Raw genomic sequence first — 18,643 nt, 5'->3', positions numbered from 1 at the left:
ATTTCTAAAATATTTGTTTCTTTAAGGACTCCCACTGTTTTTTATGGTGCTAGCATTCATGTAAAGCCTGTTCTGGCCAGTTTTGCGCTGTTCTGGGAGCATTTGGGCAGAGAAAGGGTTAATAAAAGCATGATAATTCAGTGTTTTCATTCCCAAAATATTGTTTTCCAGTGTCCTTAATGTTCTTTGTGGTACTGTCATTTATTTAGTGCCCGTTCTGGCTTGTTCTGTGGTGCTTCAGGCACTTTTTGGCAGGGAAAGGGTCAATAAAAACACGGTATTTCCATGTTTCCATTTCTAAATTCTTGTTCTCTGATGTCTTTAATGCTTCCTACTGCTTTTTTATAGTACTAGCATTTCTTTACTGCCCATTCTGGTCTGTTCTATGGAGTTCTGGGAGCACTTTGGCTGGGAAAGGGTTAATACAAGCATGCCAGTTAAGAGTTTTCATTTCTAAAATTTTGTTCTGCAGTGTCTTTAATGCTTTCCACCAGTTTTTTGTGGTACTGGCATTTCTTTAGTGCCTGTTCTGTGGTGTTCCTGGGGCATTTTGGCAGGGAATAGGTTAATAAAAGGCATGCCACTTCAGTGTTTTCATTTCTAAAATATTTTTCTCTGGTGTCTTTAATGCTTCCCCACTCTTTTTTGTGGTACTGGTGTAACTTCTCCTTGTATGGGTTCTATGGGGCTTAAGAAGCACACTTTCACACAAATTTAAGTTAAGAAAGAATTTTTTTAAACAATTAATAAAATACAACTATTTTTTAAACTAAACTCATAAGTGCAACCATACAGAAACTTTAAACCAACATTGTCTCTGAAAAGATAAAAACAGTTCAACTTGTCTGGTTCCACCAAATGATGAGAGTTCTTTTTAACTAATTCAAAGCAACTGTGGCCCAGGCTTCTGTCCTCTTGTTGAGGAATTACAGACCTACAAAAATAATATAATCCCAGTAACACCATCCAAACACAATATACAAACACCACTTTAAGTCATATTGTTCACATACAACATTTAATTAACTTATTCAAGGTGATAAGAGCATATTCATTATTATTCAAGCTCCCCAGCAACCAGCTTCTTCCTCAACTGCCTGTCTCTAGCTACTGACTCCCCCTACTGGGCTAAATCAAATAGTTCATAGGGCTTGCAGGGGCATTTCTGTAGTGCCTGTTCTGGCCTGCTTTCTGCTGTTCCTGGAATATTTTGACAGGGAAAAAGTTAATAAAAGCGTATTTCCATGTTTTCATTTCGAATATATTGTTATCTAATGTTTTTAACACATCCCACTGTTTTTTTTCCGGTATCACTTTTTGTTTAATGCCCGTTCCGGCTATTACCCCCGTCCCTATACCCTATAATATAGCCCCTGGTTTAAATCTCCCCTCAGATATGACCGCACGACTTTGGAAAACCGTATCTTAGCCTCATCCCTTCTCCCACCCGTTTGCAATAAGAAGAAAATACTACTGGTCTGCTTTACAGGGTTGTTGTAAAAACTGCTCATATGTAGAATGCGAAGAGTTGGCCAGTAAGTGTGCTCCTTATTTAGCCCTGCCGCAAACTAGTACGTTTTGCCGCTCAGTTTCTCACAGCACGAAGCAGGACCTCCTTCTCGCTCTTGACTGAACGTGCGAAGCAAGAAGGTAGGCCTCTTGGCCAGGTCGGCGCAGCTTCCATCCCCGCTCGCCCGCCCCTCCTGCGTCTCCGCTGTCCTGGTGGATGCGTGAGGAAGGACTCGGGCTCCCATTACGCATGCCCAGTCACCCGGCCTGGCAGGGCTGGGGAGGATGCTGAGGCGGTCGCTGCTGCGGCCCAGACAGGGGGGAGGGGGCCGCCGCCTCCGCGCTAGGCCAGGCCGGGCTCTGTGGAGCGCCAGCGGGGCCTGGAAGGGAGTAGCAGCTCCGGCCGCAGGCGCGCCATGCCCGGCCCCCCAGCAGCGCCTCCCGGGCCGGACCCGGAGGAACGCTACGATTTCCTCTTCAAGCTGGTGCTGATCGGAGATGCCAGCGTGGGCAAGACGTGCCTGGTGCAGCGTTTCAAGACCGGGGCCTTCGCCGAGCGCCAGGGCAACACCATCGGCGTGGACTTCACCATGAAAAGCCTGGAGATCCAGGGCAAGCGGGTCAAGGTAAGGGCCTGAGAGGAATGTGTGTGAGAGGGCGACCCGGGGCGACTGGCCTGACACTCCCCCCCCCCCCCCCCGCAAGTGTGCAGGGAGGGAGGCTTCCTGGTCAGGCAGGTAACAGGTGTGTGGAAAGAACAACAGGAGGAAGGGGAAGGGGGGGTGCTGCAAGTGGCTTTCGTTTTCTCGAAGGGCTGGATGGCATCAGCAGCTGCAGTTAACTCTGCTGGATCCTTCTGCTATTCATAGGCAGTTACTTGATTGCAAGAGCAGAGTTTATTAAATGTTTTGTGCATGCCCATCGGAGCTCCTTGACAAGACTAGAATTTTATCCAAAAAAACTTTATCCCTGGTTCTGGAAGTTAGGGACACTAGTGGGACTACCAAAGGCAATAAATATTACATGCTTTTCTAGAAGTGTGTGTTAATTATGGGAATGCCTCCAAGATAGCCTCAGCACTATGGGTTCCGATGAGACTCTAGAAATGCGACTGTGTAAAACTGTTCAAAAATGACAAGTCTGTATGACTACCATAATGTAAGTTTCATAGGATCTCAGATATTTCCTGCTCTAGAAATCAGTGTATGTTTTGTTGTCACCTGAATTATTTTAAACCTCCGTGTGTGTGATTTATAAGCCTCCAGCTCTTATTATTCTTTTATGTGGCAGCATTAGTATGCATTGTGCTTAACAGAATACAATAATGTCTTGGCCCTGGGGATCTTATAATCTAAAATTTGAGACAACAGAGGTTGAGTGTTGGGATATGCAGGGGAAGAATATATTCCTTCCACATCAGCATGGTCGTAATTTCAGTAAAAGTTGTGCTAAAAGTTTCATATAAACGGTGGATACTGAGGGAGGCAGCATCACAGAGATGTTTTGAGAGGTAGGTCAGTGCAGAAGGTGATGTTTTGCTGTTGCATGCCATAAAGTACGAAAGCTCATGCCCCAGTCTCTAAGACTGTCAACTGCTTTGTCTTTTTTGCCACTAAATTTTGCTGCTCTGTGTAGGGCTTTGCACAACTAGTATCATGCTTAAATCAGGTTGTGATCTGTGTTCATGTAGCATCACTATGCCAGGGCTCTGTAGCATAGGTGCATGTTCTGTTGCTGTACTAAGGTGTGGACAGAGAATGGCTATCCAGTTTAAATATGAGACTGATCCTATGGAACCTTCCTCAGGTGAAAGTATTTCGTACGCCCAGCATTGCTTTTAAATCTGGCTAACACATTATACTAGGCAAAAAAATTCTATCCACGCTTCTGTATAGATACCCCAGCCCCTTGCATTCTTATGTTAATCTGTACAGCCACAATAACTGCTATCATAATTTTTCCTTTTAAGATGGGGCAATCTACCCTTGTTCTCATGTGTGATACTAAAACTTTTGTGTGTGTTCTGCTTGTCTGTAATGTGGAATGTACATTGATTGAAAAATGGCTGTCATGCTTTCTAGCCCAGATTAAGAGAAGTTTTCCCATATACACCAATAATAAGTGAGATGCTGAAAGGTGCTTATAAGAAATGCCTTAGTCTTCCCCTTAATATCACAGCAGCATTTTCTAAACTGGTTTGGAAAAGTGCTTGAAACAGTATTAATCAGGTGTAGTAAACGGTATGCAGCCCTCTACAACAAATTTCATGCACAACTGATTTATCTGACTCAGCTTTCAGAAGCTGTTCAAAGTTCTGGGAAAGTAAATAGAACAGTTTTCCAGATCCCATTTTTGTTTTGAGACAAGTAGTGGAGCAGTGCTGTTTTGTTTTTCTGAAGAAAGACTCTGCGCACATTGCACCTGTGTTGCATACAGGGTGTCCTTGGCAGGATTTGTACTTGGATCAGTTGCTGTCAAGCTGGGTCAACCTCCAATCTACTTGATGCCAGCCTCAGTATAATAGCAGTCTGTACAGATTTCTAAACCACACACTTGAAGAACCAGAGGAGTTAGCCGTGTTAGTATGTAGTAGCAAAATAGAAGAGTCCAGTAGCACCTTTAAGACTAACCAACTTTACTGTAGCATAAGCTTTTGAGAACCACATTCTCTTCATCAGATGCATCACTTGAAGAAAACACCTTGTAACTTCAGTAGCTGTATCTCAGACTATATTCTTTGACTACTGTTGTAGTTTCTATATTCATGCAAAACATCTCTGTCAGTTCAGAGGTGTCAGTGATTCTAGATGTAGATGAAATTGCCACATTTGAATGTAATTTCCCCGTAAGTACAAATAGTATCATGCTTTAAGAGAGAAACTGCAATCTATATATGATACAATGTGAAGTAGAAACTGTAGGGGTTGAGGGTGAAACTAGAGGGTAAAGGGCAGGGGGGAAATATAAAGGTTAGAGATTAGACCAGGAAGTCTTGAGAGCCAGTAATGTGTGGGGCTTGGGAAAGCCTCAAGGAATTTAGGACTATATATGGGAATGCACTGAAGGTAAAAATGTTTTTAATGTGTTTTATACTGTGGTTTTTAATTGTAAGCTGTCATGAGCAGGACATTGATAAGGCAGCATAGAAATATTCTAAATACATACATAAATAAATATTTATGAGGCTGGTTATGTGGAGGAAGCTGTTTATGGGTTTAGGGTTGTGTCTTGTGATAAGAGTAGGACAAAAGGGAATCTTTATTCTGTGCATGTAAAGAAGAAAGGAAAGGAAATGGCTGCGTATGGCTGGATGTTCAGAACATCCTTGGTCTTTTGCATTTTCTTCTCAGAAGATACCTCCTTCGGAATCCCCAAACCACTAACCCAAGGCTCAGAAGACTATTTTACAATGTAGCATGAAAACAGTCAAAAGGAGGCAGTTGCCAGTATTTTCCTTCACGTTTCCTGTTAAACTGATGGCTCTTTCTACAAATCCCAAAGCCATTTTTCCAGCCCATCTTGGAAAAAAAGTGTATAGGTTCTGTGGATAACTCTCAAAGAAGGAAGTGCTCTAGAATGATGGGACTGCCTGTGTGAGAAGTGTGCAACTGCTTTTGGAACACAGCTCTTGTAATGCCATTTTTCGGAGCAAACAACTCAGTAGCCTTGAGCAACAACCCCTTTGTGTCAGCATCATAACTCCAAGCTTACCTGTATTTTCTAATGCTACAGCATGAGAGAGAATTCCATGATACAGGTCTGTTCAGTTGGTTTTAGTCAAGAGAATAGAGTTATGGCTAGCAAAGGCAAGTGATATCAGCTAACAGGCACCTGTTCTCAAATTCTGGTTAGATGAACTTGGAGAATTTTTAATTGGAAAAGTTTTGCTTTCGTGAGTTGGAATCAAGTGAGAGAACTCAACACTTCAGAGATGGATTTTGGCATGATTTATGGCCCTTTTCCGTGGTGAGATGGAGTTGGTGGGTTTTTTTTCTGAGGCTGAAACTTGACTTCATTTAACTGCCAGGAAAACACACATGAATTACAAATATTTTCCTTCCTGGGGCTCCACCTAGTAACAGGTGTTTCTACTAAACGTTCTGGAACTGTGATAGCTCTAGCTCAGCAGCTAAAGAAGACTTAAATTTGGCAGAAACAGAGAGTAAATTTTCTGAGATTGACATTTGCACATTTTACTGTAGAAACATTTAGTTTGTGAATATCTACTTCTAGATCTAACATGTAGTCACTATTTAGCTCTCAAAACTAATTGTGGCCAGACTGGAAGTAGAGTGGTTGGCACTTTGTGAATTTAAAATGCATTTTGTTTGTGGTGTTCAGTATCTTGGGCTTGGTTCAGATATCTGCATGTCAGTATAGTTTTGACTGGCATATTACAGGAAGATAAAATGAGGCAGCTGTATTATCTTGTGTAGCTGCTTTATCAAGGAGTGTCACAGCCATAGGCTTGTATAGAGATTCTGTTAAGGGCCTCTTCACCTCTGAATACATCAGCTCTGACTTTTGTGTGCTGTGTGAGATACAGCACGCTGTACTTACACTTCAATAGATTTGGACACAGTAAGGACACAGTAAGCTTATTGTTGTTTACTAAAAGCTAGAAGAATTCATTTTAAGAGACAGAAAAGTTCAGTGTTCTCAGTTGCAGAGGAACAGACATTGTGTAGTTAAAATAAAGTTTCTTTTTGGTTGTTTGAACACACACACACACAGTCCGCTCAAGTTAAACCATTATTTGTACTGGTCCAAGTTCATGACTACATTGGATACTGACTGCTGTATAGGTTCAGATCTGGCATAATACAAAATTTCTAAGTGTGTTAGTTTGTGAAACCAGGATTCATCTTGCAAAAGGTCATTCAAAACCTGGTTTGCTTGGTTTCAACACTCTTTCTTCCACCTTTCCCACAGAAGCTGGTTGGTATCCTAGCTGCACTGTAGTGAAGTGAGCACAGGGAGGGAAACAAGCCAAGATGTCCACTTTTGAATGTCACATGAAACCATAGTTAGGGCTAAATATTTGTCTGTGATTTTAAAAACAAACAAACTACATGCTCCCCCCCCCCAAGTAGTCTGATATGTAGTAAGCATGTAATTCAGGAGACACAGACACTTGAGGCCTCCTGAGAATCAGGTAAGAGAGAAAAGGAAAGTCAAAAGAAAGGGAAGGGGAAATTGGCCTACTTGAGTCCATAATTGTTTATGGTATTGTGGAGGGGGAGATTAGAATGGGAAGATGAAAGCAGGGGGCTAAATATTCCCCTTCCCTACCAGTTAGTCCAGGATATTACAAGTTTTTAAGGGGTTTTACCACTTTGAAGCTAAAATGAATCCTAGTAAGATGATGGACTAGGAAGAAAAGTGTTTCTTTTTTAAGCATTCCTTTGACAGCTTCCTCCATTTTGGTGTATGGTAGGGGTTAATAATAATAAATAATGGAGAGTACTGTTTGGGTTCATGGCTAAATAAGCAGGTTCCTGTTCATCTAGCTGGGAAACTTAGCTGTTGTGCAATGGCATTACATCATAGACTGCTCACCAATAGCTGGCACAGAGCTACTTAGCCAAAGTGTACTAATGTTTGCTTATGAAACAAATTATTCTACAGTTGATCCATGGAGGCAAACTGGAGAGGCCTGGTACAACCCCTCTGACTTCATGTTACTGTTCTTAAAACTGGCCAGATATCAGCTTGGGGCACTTGTAATGCACATCATTTGACTGCCCTTGTCCTCAAAGCCTGTTTGTGAGCTTATAACAAGCTTTAATTGGAGAGAAATGGAAATATTTTCAGATTAGTGATCAGTATGGCCCCTTTGATACAGGCACATAGAATAGGAATATTAAAGTAAGAATCATTTTTGGTAATGCAAACCATTTATAATTACATGGACTTCATAGTTCCCTATTTAATACCTATTAAATGACAGCTCTGTATGGCTACCTAGTCCTTGGTTTGCTTTTATTAAATCTAAAGTTACTATTTATATTCCAATGTTGTTATGGCTACATTGGTAGGATAGTCTGTAGGAGCCCCTTCAAAATATTTGGATGACAGATATCTTGAGGAAACGGTTCTGTCTACTGTCCCCTATATGGAGATTGCATGTATTTTCCATTACATGTATTGCCCATTAGCTGTCATCTGTTCACCCTCTTCCTTGGAATCCTTCATCAGGATGTACCTTATCTGTTAAGAGTGTGTTAGCAGAGGCAGGAAAATGTACCTTGTTGTATCTCTGGTCCTACTTTGCTACATTGTCAGTTTGTAGAAATATTAAAAAGGTAGAGTTTAAAGTACTAAGCCATTGGCATATCATCACCACAAAGTCAGTACCTAATTTTACTATGTTGGAAGAGCTGTAGTCAGGGAGGAACATATTTAATCTTTGGCAGGAATGTCTCAAAAATCAACCGTTCTGGTAGTTAGTAGTTGATTGTTTGTCAATTAATTATTATTTTGTCATTCTTTTTACAATATTTATAATTCTGGTAGTTGTACTTTACACCTATGTACATTTGCTGTCTTAAATAAGGCAAATTATAAAAGTGTTCCATATATGCTATTGTGTATGTGTTATGTGCCATCAAATCACTTTTGACTTATGAATAAATGCCCTCTAAAATATTCTGTCATTGACAGCCTTGCTCAGATCTTGAAAACTGAAGACCCAGGCTTCCTTTATTGAATCAATCAATCCATCTCATGTTAGGTCTTCTTCTTTTCTTACAGCGTTTTCCTAGCATTATTGTCTTTTCCAGTGAGACTTGTCTTTTCATGATGTGTTCAAAGTACGATAGCCTCAGGCTTGCTTTGATCTAGTCTTTTTGGCTATCCATGGTATCTGTAAAACTCTCCTCCAACACCACATCTCACACCACATTTTGGGTCTTCCTCTTTTCCTACTGCCTTCCACTTTTCCTAGCATTATTGACTTTTCCAGAGAATCTTGTCTTCTCATGATGTTACCAAAGTACAATAGCCTCACTTTTGTCATTTTAGCTTCTAAGGAGAATTCAGGCTTGATTTGATCAAGTGGCCACTTATTTGTCTTTTTGGCCATCCATGGTATCCACAAAACTCTTCAGCACCATATTTCAAATGAATCAATTTTCTTCTTGTCAGCTTTCTTCACTGTCCAACTTTCACATTCATACATAGTAATGAGGAATATCATAGATTGGATTACCTTGATCTTGGTTCTTAAAAAGACATATTTAAGGATCTTTTCTAGCTCCTTCACAGCTGCTCTTCAAAGCTGCTCAATCTGATTTCTTCATTGCAGTCTCCCTTTTGGTCGACGAATAGAAGGAATAGAAAATTGGGAACAAGGAATAGAAAATCGTGAACAATTTCAATTTTGTCATTGTCAACTTTAAAATTGTGTAATTCTCCAGTGGTTATTTTTTCTTCTTGATGTTCAGCTATAATCCTGCTTTGGTGCTTTCTCCTTTAACCTTCATCAATAGTCATTTAAGATCTTCACTATTTTCTGCCAGTAACGTGGTGTCATCTGCATATCTCAAATTGTTAATGTTCCTTCCACCAATTTTCACTCCACCTTATTCTAGATCTAATCCAGCTTTCCTTATGATATACTCTGTATAGAGGTTGAACGGGTAGGGAGATAACATGCATCCTTGTCTGATACCTTTACCTATTGGAAACAATTCTGTTTCCCCATATTCTGTCCTGACAGTAGCCTCTTGCCCAGAGTACAGGTTGTGCATCAAAACAATCAAATGTTGTGGCACCCCCATTTCTTTTAACACTCTCCATAGCTTTTCATGATCCACATAGTCAAAAGCTTTGCTGTAATCTATATAAAACAGGCCGATTTTCTTCCGAAATTCCGTTATGTTCCATTAGCCATCATACATTTGCTATGTGATCTCTAGTGTCTCTTCCTTTTCTGAATCCATAATACATAATAATAGGGAATACTTTAGTGTAGATCCTTGGTCCCCACCAATACATCCTTGTCTTTAAGGATCTTTACTGGTTCCTTCATGGCTGTCCTCCTAAGTCTCCATCTCTTTCTGATTTTTTTGGTTGCACTCTCCCTTTGGGTTGATGATTGAGCCAAGCAATAGAAAGTCTTTAAAAGTTTCAGTTTCTTCATTGTCTGCCTTAAAATTGTTTAATTCCTTGGTAGTCTACTTTTGTTATATTGATGTTCAGCTGTAATTCTGCTTTGCCGCTTTCTCCCTTAACTTTCATCAATAGCTGTTTCAATTCTTCTCTGTTTTCTGTCAGTAATGTGGGGTCATCTGAATATCTCAAACTGTTAATGTTTCTTCCATCTATTTTCCCTCCACCTTCATCTAAATCTAATCTATCTTTCTTTAAGATATATTCTGCATATAAGTTGAACAGATGTCTGACACTTTTGCCGATAGAAAAACATTCTGTTTCCCTACACAGTAGTCTCTTCTCCTAACAGTAGTCTCTTATCTGGAGTACAGGTTGTTCATCAAAATAATTATGTGGCTCACCCATTTTTTTTATATCATCCAAAGCTTGTCATGATTCACATAGTTGAAGGTTTCTCTGTAATCTATAAAACAAACTGATTTTCTTATGAAATTCTCTGGTATGCTCCATTAACACCATAAATTTGCAGTATGTTCTCCTTCCTTTTCTGAATCAAGTTTGCATGTTCCTTATATGGTAAGACTGTTTGTGGTAAAATTTTGGGCGTAACTTTGCTTGTGTGGGAAATTAATTAAATGGTCCAATAGTTTCTACAGTCTAACGTCTCCTTTTTTTTGGAATTGGAATGTAGATTGTTTCCAGTTGATGGGTCATTCTATTGTTTCCATATTTGTTGGCATATTTTTGTTAAGATTTTGCTGTATCAAGAAAGTGACCCTTTCTAGCCCTTTCTTGGCTAAAACTTTGGTTCAGGCTACAGCTTTCTGGGAAAGTTACTGAAATTTGGAGATAGCAGTTCTCAGAGAGATAAGCTTAGATATGGTGTTCACTGAACCCTGATGTGGATGATATCATCAAGGACAATCAGAGAAGGAGATTTGTCATCTGCATTCCATCTCATTATCATTTACAGCTCTGGTAGGGGCTAGTTGCTCTGATTAGGAGCATGGTTCAGCAGAAGAAAGCCATGTCACATGTCTTAGCGACTATTTTTTCGGAGTTGAGACCCACCTTTAATGCCAGACTGCAACATGGGAGCCCACTTACAATTTTTACCACATCTGCCTATTTTTCTTGTACTCTGTTTTTTAAAGTGACCAGCTGCCAAAGAGGGCAGGGCCCCTGTATTCTTAGAAGTGCCATAGAAGAGAGGATTTTGGCAGCTGCTGCTTTTGTCTTGCAAGGGTGAAAAAAAAGACACACCTACCAAAATATCTTCTTCTGTACTATTGTTAAAGAGGAAGGAGCTCTGTCATCCTTTGTCAGCCCTCTTATTCCCTCTGTCAACCTTATTCTCTTTAAAAAGAAATGCAAAAGAATGCTGTGATAGTGTCACTGGTGTAGCCCACCTTACTTCGGGCATGACTCATTTGGGGATTCCAAGCTACCAGCTGGCCAGTGTACTAGATGTCTGAACTCAGAGTGAATGAACTCATTTGCAGGTATGGCGTTGGATGTCATCAATATGCAGATGACACCCAACTCTATATCTTGCTATCCAGGTCCCCACAGGATGCAATAGAAATCTTAGATAGCTGCCTGACAGCCATGGTGAAATGGTTGAAAAACAACAAATTGAAATTGAACCCAGACAAGACTGAAGTGATGCTTGTTAGGAAGGCAGAGATCTCGAAGGATATTGTACTCCTCACTTTCGATGGCGTTCATCTGACCCTTGCAGACTCAGTTAAGAGCCTAGGACAGCGATGACAAACCTATGGCACGCGTGCTACAGCTGGCACGCAGAGCCCTCTCTGTGGGCATGCGAGCCAAGTCGCTGATCGCTAGGTCCAGGGCTCATTTGGAGGGGGAATGCCTGGAACGGTGTTCCAGTAGCTCTGAGCAGAGATCACATGGGTTTTGGCCCTGTCTACGTGATTCCTTTTCCTCAAGGCTGCCTTCCTGCTGCCCGTCTCTTTAGCAGCAGGAAGTGGAGGCAGCAGCCGGGCTGCTGTTATGATGTTCCAAGAAATGAGGCGTAAGAGGAGCTTCCCTGCACTCATTTTTGATGCGTGAGACATGCTCCTGGATGTGAATTTTGATGGGTCTAGTAGTGCCCACATCTTAGCCATATACCTGGCTGTGCACAACCACCTACTATAGGCTTCCGTCGCACTGCAAATTTAAAGGATAAACTGGTCCATTCTCGCTTCCCTGACGATGACACTGGGGATTTACTACCAATTGGACACCATAGATGTGGGAGATGCAATGTCTGCAATCTGGCAGCAACTGGGACTACTTTTAAGGTGTCTTCATCGGGCAGAGAGATTTCTCTGAGACACTTTTCCACCTGCAGCACAAGTGGGGTGGTTTATATAATTGAGTGTAACTGCCCACAAATTTACGTAGGGAGCACTACTAGACCCATCAAAATTTGCATCCAGGAGCATGTCTCATGCATCAAAAATGACTGCAGGGAAGCTCCTCTTACGTCTCATTTCTTGGAACATCATAACAATGAGAGGGAGTTTAGATTTTCGGTACTTGAAGTACTTAAACACGATAGGTCTAGAGATCTCAGTAAAGAGTTATTGAAAAGAGAAGCTTTTTGGACCTTCGAGTTGGATTGCCTAGGGCCTTTTGGGCTGAATTCTGTAATTGATTTCTCCAGTTTCTTGTAGCTGGGGGGTATATGGCTGTTATCCAGTCATTAACTGCATAGAATTGCATCCCCCGTTGTAGTTAGAAATAGGGAGCATACAGCTTTAAGAGTTAGGAGCCTGGCTCTTTATATACTTGTTAATTGGATAGCTCTTTACCAGCTGCCGACCAAACAGCATGTGGTCTTGAACTTTTGTCTCGCTGGGAAGGAGTGAGTATTTCTACAGGTTTCCAAGGTTTTGGGGTACTTTACATTGTTTCAAATATGTATATTGTATATATGCTGTTTTTGTAGCTGTTTCCCATTTGAACTTTTGTCTCGCTGGGAAGGACTGTTTCCCGTGATCAAGTGTGACTACGAAACAGAAACGTAACCGGAATTCTGTCAGGACGCCATCAGGGATACTACTGATTCATGTCTTCATTCCACGTGTGTGGGGACCCTTAAATTTGTCAGTTCGATGGAAAGGGATTTCATGGATTTTTCCAATGGACACTTTGGACTCTGCAAAGGTTTATTATTTGGCTTGGTCCGTTAGTATATTCGTATATAAGTTGTAGCGCCAGTAGATTGTAAGGAGCACATTATATATTTCTTGGCTTGAAAGCTCCAGTTCTCAGTGAGGAGCTGTGTATTTGTTTGTATATTTTCTGCCTGTTCTCTGCAAGGAGCTACGTATACAGCATACAGATTGTGAAGTTCTTAACAAACTGTTGTTGAATTATTTGGAGTATGGTTTAATACAGTTCATAGTTTGATATAAGGGGACGTTGTCTTTGTTTGTTACTTTCAGTCGTGGCTCGTGAGTGAGTGAGAGAGAGAGAGAGAGAGAGAGAGAGAGAGAGAGAGAGAGCACCAGGGCTGCTGGTGTAAAGAAGGGCAGACTGTTTGATTTAACTTGCTTTACTTTCATTCGTGGCTCCTGAGTGAGAGAGAGAGATGTTAATTAGTTCGGACAACTGTATGAGTTGTTTTTTCTTAACGAAAACCTCAGTATTCAGGTTTAATTGCAGTGTTGGCACTTTGAAATAAATAAGTTGGTTTTGTGTTGCAGTTTGGGCACTTGGGCTCAAAAAGGTTCGCCATCACTGGCCTAGGAGTTATACTGGATCCAGCGCTATTACTAGAAAAACAAGTTAAGGCAGTGGCAAAAAATGCTTTCTACAACCTCACTCTAGCCTGGAAGATGGCTTCTTATCTTGACATGGCTTTAACTTTGTCATACCATAGATAGGCATGCCATCCAAACAAATTATTATGTCCCTCTAATATTAACAGTTTATGGTTTTTCAATATCATCCAATCTCTTAACCACGTAAGACACACTGCATCATGATATAATTGTAAATTTGGCAGCTGCATACCTCCTCTTTCTTTCACATCAAACAGCACTTTCATCTTGACCCTGGGCTTTTTGCCCCTCCCATACAAACTCCGATATCTTCCGCTACCATTTCTGAAATTGCTTTTGGTCTTTGACTATTGGAATTGTTTGTAGTAAAAATATCATTCTTGCCAACACGTTCATTTTAATTACTGCAATCCTCCCTAGCCATGACAAGTTTAACTTATTCCATTTTATCATGTCTTTCTCTATTTCTGTCCACAATTTTTCATAGTTGTTCCTAAATAAATCAATGTTCTTTGCTGTTATTTCTATTCCCAGATATCTCGTTTTTTGAACTACTTCACATTCTATTATTTCAGATAGCTGCTGTTGTTTCTTCTTTATCATGTTTTTACATATTACTTTAGATTTCTTTTTGTTTAAATAGAAACCTGCTAAATCTCCAAATTGTTTAATTTTATACAGTAACTTTGGCAATATTTGAACTGGATCTTCTGCTATAAACATCACGTCATCCGCAAATGCTCTTAATTAATATGAAAATCCTTTCACTTTTAATCCTCTAATATCCTGATCATACCTTACTTGTCTTAGTAGCACTTCCAGGACCATTACAAACAATAGTGGTGAAAGTGGACATCCTTGTCTTGTGCCTTTCCTTATTTTAAATCTTTCCGTTGTTCCATCGTTGATGCATATCATTGCCCTTTGATCCTTATATATTGCTTCTACAGCTTGTATAATTTCTTGTCCCATGTCCATTTTCTCCATTACCGCAAACATAAATTGCCAGTTCAAGTTGTCAAAGGCCTTCTCCGCATCCGCAAAGAAGAAGGCCACTTCCTTCTCTGGATGTTTGTCATAGTATTCTATTGCGTTCAAAACTGTTCTTAAATTATCTTTAATTTGTCTCCCTGGTAAAAATCCTGCTTGTTCCTCATCTATAAATTCCATCAACCATATTTTAAGTCTCTCTGCCAGGATCTTAGCAAAGATCTTATAGTCGTTGTTCAAAAGAGAGATTGGTCTGTAATTTTTTACATCTGTCAAATCTTGGTGTTCTTTAGGTATCAATGAAATACATGCCTCTTTCCACGTATTCGGCATTTCTTCTCCTTTTAATATTCCATTCATCAATTTCTGCAAAGTTTTCACCAGATCAAACTTCATCACTTTATAGAACTTGGCCGTTATCCCATCTGGACCTGGTGCCTTCCCTAATTTCGTTGTTTCAATGGCTTTAATAATTTCTTCTTCAGTTATCTCTGCATTAAGCTTCTTTTTAATTTCTATCGGAACCCTCGGTAAATTGACTGATTGCAGGTATTTATCAATTTCTACCGGGTCTTGTTCCTTCTTCTGATATAACTTCGCAAAGTACTTATAAAAGGCTCTCTCTATCTGCTGTTGTTGTATTAGTTCTTTTCCATTGTCTATTATCTTACTTATGTTTTTCTTTTCTCTCTTCTTCTTCAATTGCCAGGCCAGATACTTCCCTGGCTTATTAGCTCCTTCAAACACTTTCTGTTTTAGTGACTTTAGTTTCCACTCCAGTTCTTTATTCTCCAACACTTTTATTTGTTCTTGTAGCAGTCTTATCTCCTGTTGTAGTTTTTTCCCCCCAGGTTTCTTCTTTAAGACTCGTTCCTTCTCTGCCAATTTCTCTAATATCTCTTTAGTTTTGGCCTCTTTATGTCTTTTTTCTCTCGCATTTAAATCCATAAGTAAGCCTCTTGCAACTGCTTTATATGCATCCCAAACATTCTTAAATTGAACATCTTGATTCGAATTAAGTTGAATAAAACATTTTGTTTCTTTTTGTAGATATTCCACATTTTCCTGCTTTTGCAGAAGCTCTTCATTTATTCTCCATCTCCATTTTTTCTTTCCCACCGAGAGTTTCAGTAACATCGGGCTATGGTCTGATCTTATTCTTGGCATAATTTCTACTTGCTTAGTCCATACAGCTATTTCCTTAGATACCCAAATCGTGTCAATTCGTGAAAAAGATTGATGTCTTGATGAAAAATACGTATAATCTTTCACTTTTGAGTTCTTAGTTCTCCAAATATCTTCTAAATCTTCTTGTTTAATCATTTCAAAAAAGGATTTTGGCAACTTTCCTGTTTTAGTTTTAATCAAATCTGATTTCTTGTCCATTTTTAAATCTACCACCCCGTTGAAATCTCCAACCAATACCTTTCGGTCATATATACATTGATCCAATTGGGTTATAATCTCTTTGAAAAATTCCTCTTTCGTACCATTTGGTGCGTATATTCCCAAGAGTAATGTCTTTTTTGTATTGATCACAATTTCTACCGCCAAATATCTCCCATTGACATCTTTGAAAATTAATTTTGGTTGTAGCTGCTCCTTAATATACATCACTACCCCTCTTTTCTTTTGCTTGGCAGCAGTGATAAATTCTTGACCCAATTTTCCATTCTTTAAATATTTTACGTCTTGAGTTTTAATATGAGTCTCTTGAAAACAAATTATATTGCAATTTTGTTTTTCAAGACAATAAAATACTGTTTTTCGTTTCTGGGGTGAATTTAATCCATTCACGTTCCATGAAATCAACTTATATTCCATATTCATTTTCTGCTTAATTTTGGCAAGTCCTTATCGTTGTCAAACAGAAAGACATCCATATCATGCCTCGTTCTAATAACAATCCTCTTGGTCTTGAATTCAAAGCTCAGTCCTTCCGGTAATTCCCATCTGTATCTTACGTTCATCATTCTTAGTCTTTGGGCTAGCTCTTGGTATTTCTTTTTCTCTTGTAATACTCTCTTTGGGATTTCTTTCATGATTCTGACTTTGTTCCCATTCACTGACAGAGGTTTCTCATAGTGCCTTTTAAGTATCTCTTCTTTTAGCCTTTTAGTTACCAAATGCACTATTACATCTCTCAGTAAGCCTTTCTGTTGAGCATAAGTCGAATTGACTCTGTACACTAAATCCAAATTAGTTGCAATTTCCCCTGGTTGTTTATCCAAAAATTCCGCTCGTATTCCTGTTATTTGTTCTTGGAGTGTTTGATTTTCAGATTCCGGGATCCCTCTTATTCTTAATTGTTTATCTGTACTTTTACATTCCATTGTCGTCAGTCTTGCCTTTAAATCCAAATTTTCCAGCTTTAAATTCGATGCTAGATCCTCATTTTTCCATCTCCTCCACTTTCTTATTTGTTGTCTGAAGCTCCGTCTTAATTGTCGCAATATCTTTGGCCATTTCTGCTATTTCTACACCTATAGTCTCTTTTATCTCTTTAAGGAGGGCTTTCTGAGATTTTTGTATTGCGTCATGTAACTCTTTATTTCCTTCAGTTATTTTCTTTTCTAGTGTTTCCATTGCTGTTTCCATATTCGTTTGCCACTCCTTATCAGCTTTCTTTGCCATGACTGGGCTTTGTCGTGATCCTGGGCTAGGTTTAGAACCCCCCCCAGGTGTCCACTTTTCTCCGGAGCTCCGTCTTCAACTTCCCTATTAAACTTACATTGTGTCTATCGTCCGGCTCCTTCTTATCCCTCTCGCTGTAGTCCGCCGTCAATTTCACTCCAAAAAACTCGCCCCAAATCAACAAATTAAAAAAAGTCCAATCCAAAATGTCGGGCGCTATTTCTCTATGGTAAAGACACTGAAGTCTCTGCCCTTTCCCTTAAACAAAATGTCCTACTTCCTGTCTTACTTGTTCTTCTCGTATAAATCCTCTCGCGACTCTTCGTATTATTTTGCTTCCGGGTCTTCCCTTGTTATTCTCTTCCCTTCTGCCGTCTCCGTCTCTATAGTCTCCCACTCTCTCGTTGTTTCTCGCGATACTTAAAGCTTTGTATCTCACGCTTTCCTCTTCCTGCCCCCGCACCGAAACCACAGGTATGTAAACAATTTTCGTTTTCTTCAATTTTACACTTTAACTCTCCCCTTATATCTTTTCAAAAGGCTCCCGCTGATTAAAGTTCACGTTTTTATACTTTCTGCTTGTAGTTCAAGATTTAGCTTGGTCTTCCGCTTGTATTTTAAACGTCCAATGTAGATTAAAATCTTTACCTTTGTCGTTCTTTTCGGGGCACAATTGCTGCTGCTTCACGCCCAATTCTTCTAGTATCCAATTTAAATTGCTCTCGAAGCTTGGCCGTAGTGAACTTATGTCAACTGAATGACTCCAAGCGGCTGCAGAGATTTTCGCCCGTCCTTCTTCGAGGGGACCTCAAGGCTGGGGGAGCGTCCTTAATTCAGAACCCCCCCCCCGCAGCCGAGATCTCTCACTCTTAGGACCGCAAAGCTTACTAGCCCCCCTTCTGCCTGAAGAGGGTGGCCGCAGGTGATCCAGCACCTCGCAAGCCTCACAAACAGCCACTTTGATAGCCCAGCTCCCTGAGCTACATCAGTCCACCATCAAAGCCAAACCAGAAGTCGTGCTTCATGTTGTCTAATGTCAGTCCTAGAATTGATTAAGTTTCAGTATTACTTCTACTCTGTATTGGATTCTTGCTAATGCTATGTCTTTTTAAACTTGTATCTATTTACCTTTTGGCATTGTTTATGCAAATGTACTTGATACTGATTGTACTAATCTCCTGCTGTGTAATCTGCCTTGAGTCTCAGTGAGAAAGGTGGACTATAAGTCAGTCAGTCAGTCTTTCTGGAGCAGAACAATAATATTATCTGAGCAGTATGTCCAGTCAGTGGTGGATGAGGAGATGGTAGCTAACTTCTTTATTGTTTTGTTCAGTTGCAGATCTGGGACACCGCTGGCCAGGAAAGGTTTCGTACCATCACCCAGAGTTATTACCGTAGCGCCAATGGAGCTATCCTAGCCTATGACATCAGCAAGAGGGGCTCCTTCCAGTCTATTCCTCGCTGGATCGAGGATGTGAGAAAATATGCTGGCTCCAATATAGTTCAATTACTAATTGGTAAGTGTGTAAAATTAATTCATGTTTGGATGAGTCAAGAATACAGCAAGTATATTAGAGATGCAGAATGTTCTTGCCCTA

The 18,643-nt window shown here is 40.1% G+C and overlaps 1 protein-coding gene across 2 annotated transcripts in view; it reads left to right on the top strand.

The window, feature by feature from the left end:
- Nucleotides 1-1,795: 1,795 nt before the first annotated feature.
- RAB43 (RAB43, member RAS oncogene family) overlaps nucleotides 1,796-18,643 on the top strand; it is a 43,960-nt gene continuing 27,112 nt past the window's right edge. For both annotated transcript variants that reach the window (XM_054977082.1, XM_054977081.1), the window contains exons 1-2: nucleotides 1,796-2,135; nucleotides 18,379-18,562. In XM_054977082.1, coding sequence (XP_054833057.1) covers nucleotides 1,926-2,135; nucleotides 18,379-18,562 — 394 coding nt within the window. In that variant the 5' untranslated portion in view covers nucleotides 1,796-1,925. The remainder of the gene's footprint in view (nucleotides 2,136-18,378; nucleotides 18,563-18,643) is intronic.

This window comes from Eublepharis macularius, chromosome 4 (assembly GCF_028583425.1).
Source record: "Eublepharis macularius isolate TG4126 chromosome 4, MPM_Emac_v1.0, whole genome shotgun sequence".
Taxonomy (NCBI): Eukaryota; Metazoa; Chordata; class Lepidosauria; order Squamata; family Eublepharidae; genus Eublepharis; species Eublepharis macularius.
This window is presented reverse-complemented; position numbering and strand designations above follow the sequence as displayed.